We start from the raw sequence: 10,678 nt of genomic DNA, 5'->3' as shown, positions 1-10,678 counted from the left end.
GTGTAGTTGTTTCAGTTGTAGTAACAGTTGTGGTCTCAGTTAATGTGGCTGGTGTAGTTGTTTCAGTTGTGCTAACAGTTGTGCTCTCAGTTGTTGTGGCTGATGTTGATTCTGTTGTTGTGGCTGGTGTAGTTGTTACAGTTGTACTAACAGTTGTGCTCTTAGTTGTTGTGGCTGATGATGATTCTGATATTGTATCTATCGTAGTTGTTTCAGTTATACCAAGTGTTGTGCTCTCGGTTGTGCTCTCAGTCCCAAAACTTGTGTGATCTGTGGTAGAGGTCATCACTGGTGCAACTGCTGATATAAGATAGTTTTGATCAGTTTAATTGGAATTATATCATTACCACATACACAGACACACACACACACAAACACACAAATACACATACATATCAGTAGCGTGCAGTGGTTTTCTGAAATGAGGAGTCACGTTTTTTATTTATGTATGATTCAACTTAAATCATGTGCATTATTCTTAACATTGACACACCTTCCATGTTAAATGAACATTACTTTACATTACATCAATAAAGAAAAAAAAAACAAATACAATTATATCTTGTAATTTTACATTAACAATATATTTTAATAAATGTTCTATTTGTCAAAACCAAGTCATTCTCATCAAGTTAGTATTTTAAGCATTTCTACAATTATTCCAAAATAATAACTAAAAGCAATAATAATTTAAACAATATATTTTATCTGTGTATTGATGCTTTTCTTTTTAATAGTCAACTCAAGCTATTTTGGATCATCAGTCATGCTCCGTAAACACCGTCTGTATATCATGTTCTGTCTGAATACTTGATTCTGATTGGCTGGAAGGTGTGCAGTAAAACTTTTTAATGCACAGGTAGTTCCAAGTCAGTTTAATCGCTGTTCTATATTAATGTGCTGTTTTCATTGAAGCATACACACGCATACGTCACTTGGAGATCATGCTGCTGCACACACACAGAAACATTCAGGAGCACAGAAACTTGTTATCAATGCTGCTCCACGACTCTTAATAATAAAATAGCTTTGCTAATCACTGCTTAATTGCTGCATTTCTCAACAGCTGTCGGGGATAACACAGTTTTTAAGTAATTAAACTCCCTTAAGATGCTGAACAGACACAGATGTGTATTTCTCTCTCTCAGTAATGAATTCTAATAAATGCTGTATTCATTCATTCAAATAAATGTAATCTTCCACATAACTTTATCTCTGTGTCTGATTCAAAGCGGGCAGAATTCTAGACCTAACGAGGCATAACTGACAAACATAACTGTCATTTTTCCAAATATTAGACTGCCAACATTAATAACAGCTTTAGGTAGTCGCTGCTGGTAAATGACCAAGGTATAAGAGGGATAATCCACATGCATTAAACAGTTTGCGTCAGGTGGTTCTTTGCCTCCATGTCATGCACAGATAGCTGTGGATTATCCCTTACAAACAAAGTACTGTTGAAAAGTCTTTAAAAGAATTTAAGACAGTTATATCCTTTTCTGTAGTGTGTCAGGAAATATCAGTTTACATTTCCAAATATTTCTCTTTGCCATTAGTTGTAATAATCTAGTGAGATTTTTTTATGCACATGGTGACTGACAACATGCTCCACATGGAGATCTGATCTCACCATTGAGTCCATCTGGGATTACATTAAGAAAAAAAAAAAATTGTGATAGAAGAACTGAGCAACATCTCCAAGGCTCTTGAAGAAACCTGTCTTCAAAGATACAGTATTGTTTTTGGCATTTGTTTAAAAATGCTGTAAAGTTTGGATGCTATCAAAAATAATGTCATAAATAGATTTTATTTATCAATTAACTTCTATTAACTAAATCAAACCAATATTTGGTGTGACCACCCTATGCGTTTTATCTCAGTTTTTTTCTATTTCATCATGTAATCCCAGAGGGACTCGATGATGGTGAGATCAGATCTCCATGTGGAGCATACCTGCTGCTGTCAGACTCCTTGTTCATACAAAAATCTCACTGGATTTTTACAATTAATGGCAAAAGGAATGTAAAGTAACACACACACACACACACACACACACACACATACATGTATATATGGTTTACGGGGACTCTCCATAGACGTAATGGTTTTTATACTGTATATTCTATCCCCCTACACTACCCCTACCCGTAAACCTACCCATCACAGGAAACTGTCTGCATTTTTTTGAATTTCAAAAAACACTGTTTAGTATGTTTTTTTTAAGCCAGTTGGTTTAGGAGGACACAGGAAGACCCATGTCATTATATACATTTGTGTCCTCATAAACCATGTATACAAGAACACATACATAAAGTAAAAGCCTCCCTTTTATGTGTTGTCAGACCTACCTGCACCGACTTGGATAGATCCAGCAATAATGTTCAGGTCACTGACAATTGAGTCATTCATTAATATGGTTTTAATCTCACTACTTGATGGTACAGTTGTAGAGTTGTACAGGTATTTAGAGTTGAAGGCTAATTCTGCTTCAGTGATGACTGACCCAGGTCTGAAATACATTTAAAAAATAATGAAATACACAGTTCATTTTAAAATCACCACTACTTAAATGGTTTACTGCATTTTTTTTGCTTTCACTCTCTCTCTCTCTCTCTCTCTCACTCACTCACACACACACACACACACATACAGACCGAGAGCGTAAGCACAATTAAAATATTCTATATTTACCTGAATCCTAGGACCCTAACTCCTAGGAAGGAAGGAAACCTGATTTTGAAGACTGGTTCAAGCTGTAACAAATGATAGACAGTTACAACACACACGTATAATTGGGTGTCACAAATATTGTAATTATCAATGATTGTAATAGTTAATTTTTTATTAACCATGAAATATATTTCATTAAATGGAATCAGCAATATGGGTTTTAACTCACTTTGTTTTTAACACGCGTTGCCCTTTCAATATAAACTTGAGATTTTGAATCGAGGAGTTCATTTATAAATGCCTCAAAAGAGCTGTTGTTGTGAACTCAAAATGTATTAGCTTCACATTGTCAGATACTGTATTTGCATTAGTTGTTAAAGAAGGCATTTCAGTTGTAGAAGCAGTTGAGAGTTCTGTTGATGTTGTAGATGTTTCTGCAACATTAGAGGTGTATTTTTCAGCAGGAGTTGTACTAACAGTTGTGCTCTCAGTTGTTGTGGTTGGTGTAGTTGTCTCAGTTGTACTAACAGTTGTGCTCTCAGTTGTTGTGGCTGGTGTAGTTGTTTCAGTTGTAATAGCAGCTGTGCTCTCAGTTGTTGTGGCTTGTGTAGTTGTTTCAGTTGTACTAACAGTTGTGATCTCAGTTGTTGTCGCTGGTGTAGTTGTCTCAGTTGCACTAACAGTTGTGCTCTCAGTTGTTGTGGTTGGAATTGATTCTGTTGTTGTTGTTGGTGTAGATGTTTCAGTTGTACTAACTATTGCCCACTCAGTTGTTGTGGTTGGTGTAGTTGTTTCAGTTGTACTAACAGTTGTCCTCTCAGTTGTTGTGGCTGGTGTTGTTGTCTCAGTTGTAGTAAAAGTTGTGCTCTCAGTTGTTGTGGCTTGTGTAGTTGTCTCAATTGGACTCACAGTTGTGCTCTCAGTTATTGTGGCTGGTGTAGTTGTCTCAGGTGTAGTAACAGTTGTTGTGGCTGGTGTAGTTGTTTCAATTGTACTTACAGTTGTGCTCTCAGTTGTTGTTGCTGGTGTAGTTGTCTCAGGTTTACTAACAGTTGTGCTCTCAGTTGTAGTTGCTGGTGTAGTTGTCTCAGTTGCACTCACAATTGTGCTCTCAGTTATTGTGGCTGGTGTAGTTGTCTCAGGTGTAGTAACAGTTGTTGTGGCTGGTGTAGTTGTTTCAATTGTACTTACAGTTGTGCTCTCAGTTGTTGTGGCTGGTGTAGTTGTCTCAGGTGTACTAACAGTTGTGCTCTCAGTTGTAGTTGCTGGTGTAGTTGTCTCAGTTGCACTCACGATTGTGCTCTCAGTTGTTGTGGTTGGTATTGATTCTGTTGTTGTTGTTGGTGTAGATGTTTCAGTTGTACTAACTATTGCCCACTCAGTTGTTGTGGTTGGTGTAGTTGTTTCAGTGGTACTAACAGTTGTCCTCTCAGTTGTTGTTGTTGCTGGTGTAGTTGTCTCAGTTATACTAACAATTGTCCTCTCAGTTGTTGTTCCTGGTGTAGTTGTCTCAGTTGTACTAACAGTTGTCCTTTCAGTTGTTGTTCCTGGTGTAGTTGTCTCAGTTGTACTAACAGTTGTGCTTCCAGTAGTTGTTTCAGTTGTACTAACAGTTGTGCTCTCAGTTGTTCTAACAGTTGTGCTCTCAGTTGTTGTGGTTGGTGTTGTTGTCTCAGTTGTACTAATAGTTGTGATTTCAGTTGTTGTGGCTGGTGTAGTTGTTTCAGTTGTACTAACAGTTGTGCTCTCAGTTTTTGTGGCTGGTGTTGTTGTCTCAGTTGTACTATCAGTTGTGCTCTCAGTTGTGGCTGGTGGAGTTGTTTCAGTTGTACTATCAGTTGTGCTCTCAGTTGTTGTGACTGATTTTGATTCTGTTGCTGTAGTTGGTATAGTTGTTTCATTTGTACTAACAGTTGTGCTCTCAGTTGTGGCTGGTGTAGTTGTTTCAGTTGTACGAACTGTTGTGCTTGCAGTTGATGTAACTGGGGAAGTTGTTTCAGTTGTACTAATAGTTGTGCTCTCAGTTGTTGTGGCTGGTGTTGTTGTCTCAGTTGTAGTAACAGTTGTGCTTTCAGTTGTTGTGGCTGGTGTAGTTGTCTCAGTTGGACTCACAGTTGTGCTCTCAGTTTTTGTGGCTTGTGTTGTTGACTCAGTTTGAGTAACAGTTGTGCTCTCAGTTGTTGTGGCTTGTGTAGATTCTGTTGTTGTGGCTGATGTAATTGTTTCAGTTGTGCTAACAGTTGTTGTGGCTGGTGTAGTTGTTTCAGTTGTACTAACAGTTGTGCTGTCAGTTGTTGTGGTTGGTGTAGTTGTTTCAGTTGTACTAACTATTGTCCTCTCAGTTGTTGTTGTCGCTGGTGTAGTTGTCTCAGTTGTACTAACAGTTGTGCTTGCAGTTGTTGTGGCTGGTGTAGTTGTTTCAGTTGTACTAACAGTTGTGCTCTCAGTTGTTGTGGGTGGTGTAGTTGTTTCAGTTGTACTAACAGTTGTGCTCTCAGTTGTTCTAACAGTTCTGCTCTCAGTTGTTGTGGTTGGTGTAGTTGTCTCAGTTGGACTCACAGTTGTGCTCTCAGTTTTTGTGGCTTGTGTTGTTGACTCAGTTTGAGTAACAGTTGTGCTCTCAGTTGTTGTGGCTTGTGTAAATTCTGTTGTTGTGGCTGGTGTAATTGTTTCAATTGTACTAACAGTTGTTGTGGCTGGTGTAGTTGTTTCAGTTGTACTAACAGTTGTGCTTGCAGTTGTTGTGGCTGGTGTAGTTGTTTCAGTTGTACTAACAGTTGTGCTCTCAGTTGTTGTGGCTGGTGTAGTTGTTTCAGTTGTAATAACAGTTGTGCTCTCAGTTGTTGTGGCTGGTGTAGTTGTTTCAGTTGTACTAACAGTTGTGCTCTCAGTTGTTGTGGTTGGTGTACTTGTCTCAGTTGTACTAATAGTTGTGATCTCAGTTGTTGTGGCTGGTGTAGTTGTTTCAGTTGTAATAACAGTTGTGCACTCAGTTGTTGTTGCTGGTGTAGTTTTCTCAGTTGGACTCACAGTTGTGCTCTCAGTTTTTGTGGATTGTGTTGTTGACTCAGTTTGAGTAACAGTTGTGCTCTCAGTTGTTGTGGCTTGTGTAGATTCTGTTGTTGTGGCTGGTGTAATTGTTTCAATTGTATTAACAGTTGTTGTGGCTGGTGTAGTTGTTTCGGTTGTACCAACAGTTGTGCTCTCAGTTGTTGTGGTTGGTGTAGTTGTCTCAGTTGTACTAATAGTTGTGATCTCAGTTGTTGTGGCTGGTGTATTTGTTTCAGTTGTGATAACAGTTGCGCTCTCAGTTGTTGTTGCTGGTGTAGTTGTCTCAGTTGGACTCACAGTTGTGCTCTCAGTTTTTGTGGCTTGTGTTGTTGTCCCAGTTAGAGTAACAGTTGTGCTCTCAGTTGTTGTGGCTTGTGTAGATTCTGTTGTTGTGGCTGATGTAATTGTTTCAGTTGTGCTAACAGTTGTTGTGGCTGGTGTAGTTGTTTCAGTTGCACTAACAGTTGTGCTGTCAGTTGTTGTGGTTGGTGTAGTTGTCTCAATTGTACTAATAGTTGTGCTCTCAGTTGTTGTTGCTGGTGTAGTTGTCTCAGTTGGACTCACAGTTGTGCTCTCAGTTGTTGTGGCTTGTGTTGTTGTCTCAGTTGGAGTAACAGTTGTGCTCTCAGTTGTTGTGGCTGGTGTAGTTGTCTCAGTTGCACTAACAGTTGTGCTCTCAATTTTTGTGGTTGGTATTGATTCTGTTGTTGTTGTTGTTGTTGGTGGTGGTGTAGTTGTTTCAGTTGTACTAACTATTGTCCTCTCAGTTGTTGTTGTCGCTGGTGTAGTTGTCTCAGTTGTACTAACAGTTGTGCTTGCAGTTGTTGTGGCTGGTGAAGTTGTTTCAGTTGTACTAACAGTTGTGCTCTCAGTTGTTGTGGGTGGTGTAGTTGTTTCAGTTGTACTAACAGTTGTGCTCTCAGTTGTTCTAACAGTTGTGCTCTCAGTTGTTGTGGTTGGTGTAGTTGTCTCAGTTGTACTAACAGTTGTGCTCTCAGTTGTTGTGGTTGGTGTAGTTGTTTCAGTTGTACTAACAGTTGTGCTCTCACTTGTTGTGGCTGATGTTGATTCTGTTGTGGTTGGTGTAGTTGTTTCAGTTGTACTAACAGTTGTGCTTTCAGTTGTTGTGGTTGGTTTAGTTGTTTCAGTTGTACCAAGAGTTGTGCTCTCAATTGTTGTGGCTGATGTTAATTCTGTTGTTGCAGCTGGTGTACTTGTTTCAGTTGTACTAACAGTTGTGCTCTCAGTTGTTGTGGTTGGTGTAGTTGTCTCAGTTGTACTAACAGTTGTGCTCTCAGTTGTTGTGGTTGGTATTGATTCTGTTGTTGTGGTTGGTGTAGTTGTTTCAGTTGTACTAACAGTTGTGCTCTCAGTTGTTGTGTTTGCTGTAGTTGTCTCAGTTGTACTAACAGTTGTTGTGGCTGGAGTAGTTGTTTCAGTTGTACTAACAGTTGTGCTCTCAGTTGTTGTGGCTGGTGTAGTTGTTTCAGTTGTACTAACAAGTGTGCTCTCAGTTGTTGTGGCTGGTGTATTTCTCTCAGTTGCACTCACAGTTGTGATCCCAGTTGTTGTGGCTGGTGTTGTTGTCTCATTTGTAGTAACAGTTGTGCTCTCAGTTGTTGTGGCTTGTGTAGTTGTCTCAATTGGACTCACAGTTGTGCTCTCAGTTGTTGTGGTTGGTGTAGTTCTTTCAGTTGTACTAACAGTTCTGCTCTCAGTTGTTGTGGTTGGTGTAGTTGTTTCAGTTGTACTAACAGTTGTGCTCTCACTTGTTGTGGCTGATGTTGATTCTGTTGTGGTTGGTGTAGTTGTTTCAGTTGTACTAACAGTTGTGCTTTCAGTTGTTGTGGTTGGTTTAGTTGTTTCAGTTGTACCAAGAGTTGTGCTCTCAATTGTTGTGGCTGATGTTAATTCTGTTGTTGCAGCTGGTGTACTTGTTTCAGTTGTACTAACAGTTGTTGTGGCTGGAGTATTTGTTTCAGTTGTAATAACAGTTGTGCTCTCAGTTGTTGTGGCTGGTGTAGTTGTTTCAGTTGTACTAACAGTTGTGCTCTCAGTTGTTGTGGTTGGTATTGATTCTGTTGTTGTGGTTGGTGTAGTTGTTTCAGTTGTACTAACAGTTGTGCTCTCAGTTGTTGTGTTTGCTGTAGTTGTCTCAGTTGTACTAACAGTTGTTGTGGCTGGTGTTGTTGCCTCAGTTGTAGTAACAGTTGTGCTCTCAGTTGTTGTCGCTGGTGTAGTTGTCTCAGTTGTACTAACAGTTGTGCTTGCAGTTGTTGTGGCTGGTGAAGTTGTTTCAGTTGTACTAACAGTTGTGCTCTCAGTTGTTGTGGGTGGTGTAGTTGTTTCAGTTGTACTAACAGTTGTGCTCTCAGTTGTTCTAACAGTTGTGCTCTCAGTTGTTGTGGTTGGTGTAGTTCTTTCAGTTGTACTAACAGTTCTGCTCTCAGTTGTTGTGGCTGGTGTAGTTGTTTCAGTTGTAGTAACAGTTGTGGTCTCAGTTAATGTGGCTGGTGTAGTTGTTTCAGTTGTGCTAACAGTTGTGCTCTCAGTTGTTGTGACTGATTTTGATTCTGTTGCTGTAGTTGGTATAGTTGTTTCATTTGTACTAACAGTTGTGCTCTCAGTTGTGGCTGGTGTAGTTGTTTCAGTTGTACTAACTGTTGTGCTCGCAGTTGATTTGACTGGTGTAGTTGTTTCAGTTGTACTAATAGTTGTGCTCTCAGTTGTTGTGGCTGTTGTTGTTGTCTCAGTTGTAGTAACAGTTGTGCTTTCAGTTGTTGTGGCTGGTGTAGTTGTCTCAGTTGGACTCACAGTTGTGCTCTCAGTTTTTGTGGCTTGTGTTGTTGACTCAGTTTGAGTAACAGTTGTGCTCTCAGTTGTTGTGGCTTGTGTAGATTCTGTTGTTGTGGCTGGTGTAATTGTTTCAATTGTACTAACAGTTGTTGTGGCTGGTGTAGTTGTTTCAGTTGTACTAACAGTTGTGCTCTCAGTTGTTGTGGTTGGTGTAGTTGTCTCAGTTGTACTAATAGTTGTGATCTCAGTTGTTGTGGCTGGTGTATTTGTTTCAGTTGTAATAACAGTTGTGCTCTCAGTTGTTGTTGATGGTGTAGTTGTCTCAGTTGGACTCACAGTTGTGCTCTCAGTTGTTGTGGCTTGTGTTGTTGTCTCAGTTGGAGTAACAGTTGTGCTCTCAGTTGTTGTGGCTTGTGTTGTTGTCTCAGTTGGAGTAACAGTTGTGCTCTCAGTTGTTGTGGCTTGTGTAGATTCTGTTGTTGTGGCTGATGTAATTGTTTCAGTTGTGCTAACAGTTGTTGTGGCTGGTGTAGTTGTTTCAGTTGTGCTGTCAGTTGTTGTGGTTGGTGTAGTTGTTTCAGTTGTAATAACAGTTGTGCTCTCAGTTGTTGTGGCTGGTGTAGTTGTCTCAGTTGGACTCACAGTTGTGCTCTCAGTTGTTGTGGCTGGTGTAGTTGTCTCAGTTGCACTAGCAGTTGTGCTCTCAATTGTTGTGGTTGGTATTGATTCTGTTGTTGTTGTTGTTGTTGGTGGTGGTGGTGTAGTTGTTTCAATTGTACTAACTATTGTCCTCTCAGTTGTTGTTGTCGCTGGTGTAGTTGTCTCAGTTGTACTAACAGTTGTGCTTGCAGTTGTTGTGGCTGGTGTAGTTGTTTCAGTTGTACTAACAGTTGTGCTCTCAGTTGTTGTGGGTGGTGTAGTTGTTTCAGTTGTACTAACAGTTGTGCTCTCAGTTGTTGTGGTTGGTGTAATTGTTTCAGTTGTACTAATAGTTGTGCTCTCAGTTGTTGTGGCTGATGTAGTTGTCTCAGTTGCACTAACAGTTGTGCTCTCAGTTGTTGTGGTTGGTATTGATTCTGTTGTTGTTGTAGTTGTTTCAGTTGTACTAACAGTTGTCCTCTCAGTTGTTGTTGTTGCTGGTGTAGTTGTCTCAGTTGTACTAACAGTTGTTCTCTCAGTTGTTGTTCCTGGTGTAGTTGTCTCAGTTGTACTAACAGTTGTCCTTTCAGTTGTTGTTCGTGGTGTAGCTGTCTCAGTTGTACTAACAGTTGTTGTGGGTGGTGTAGTTGTTTCAGTTGTACTAACAGTTTTGCTCTCAGTAGTTGTGGTTGGTGTAGTTGTTTCAGTTGTGCTCTCAGTTGTACTAACAGTTGTCCTCTCAGTTGTTGTTGTTGCTGGTGTAGTTGTCTCAGTTGTACTAACAGTTGTTCTCTCAGTTGTTGTTCCTGGTGTAGTTGTCTCAGTTGTACTAACAGTTGTCCTTTCAGTTGTTGTTCGTGGTGTAGCTGTCTCAGTTGTACTAACAGTTGTTGTGGGTGGTGTAGTTGTTTCAGTTGTACTAACAGTTTTGCTCTCAGTTGTTGTGGCTGGTGTAGTTGTCTCAGTTGGACTCACAGTTGTGCTCTCAGTTGTTGTGGCTTGTGTTGTTGTTTCAGTTGTAATAACAGTTGTGCTCTCAGTTGTTGTTGCTGGTGTAGTTGTCTCAGTTGGACTCACAGTTGTGCTCTCAGTTGTTGTGGCTTGTGTTGTTGTCTCAGTTGGAGTAACAGTTCTGCTCTCAGTTGTTGTGGCTTGTGTAGATTCTGTTGTTGTGGCTGATGTAATTGTTTCAGTTTTACTAACAGTTGTTGTGGCTGGTGTAGTTGTTTCAGTTGTACTAAAAGTTGTGCTGTCAGTTGTTGTGGTTGGTGTAGTTGTCTCAGTTGTACTAATAGTTGTGCTCTCAGTTGTTGTGGTTGGTGTAGTTGTCTCAGTTGTACTAACAGTTGTTTTGGCTGGAGTAGTTGTTTCAGTTGTAGTAACAGTTGTGGTCTCAGTTAATGTGGCTGGTGTAGTTGTTTCAGTTGTGCTAACAGTTGTTGTGACTGATTTTGATTCTGTTGCTGTAGTTGGTATAGTTGTTTCATTTGTACCAACAGATGTGCTCTCAGTTGTGGCTGCT

General features: G+C 40.0%; 1 protein-coding gene across 1 annotated transcript in view; it reads right to left on the bottom strand.

Moving 5' to 3' along the window:
- Nucleotides 1–942: 942 nt before the first annotated feature.
- LOC137032370 (mucin-2-like) overlaps nucleotides 943–10,678 on the bottom strand; it is a gene marked incomplete at its 5' end in the record, with an annotated part of 30,636 nt that continues 20,900 nt past the window's right edge. Inside the window, 4 exons of the mRNA XM_067404126.1 lie at nucleotides 943–950; nucleotides 2,349–2,509; nucleotides 2,692–2,753; nucleotides 3,580–4,868. Of these exons, the coding sequence (XP_067260227.1) occupies nucleotides 943–950; nucleotides 2,349–2,509; nucleotides 2,692–2,753; nucleotides 3,580–4,868 (1,520 nt within the window). The remainder of the gene's footprint in view (nucleotides 951–2,348; nucleotides 2,510–2,691; nucleotides 2,754–3,579; nucleotides 4,869–10,678) is intronic.

This window comes from Chanodichthys erythropterus, chromosome 12 (genome assembly GCF_024489055.1).
Source record: "Chanodichthys erythropterus isolate Z2021 chromosome 12, ASM2448905v1, whole genome shotgun sequence".
Classification (NCBI taxonomy): domain Eukaryota; kingdom Metazoa; phylum Chordata; class Actinopteri; order Cypriniformes; family Xenocyprididae; genus Chanodichthys; species Chanodichthys erythropterus.
The sequence above is the reverse complement of the archived record's forward strand: the minus strand, read 5'-3'. Positions and strand labels throughout refer to the sequence as shown.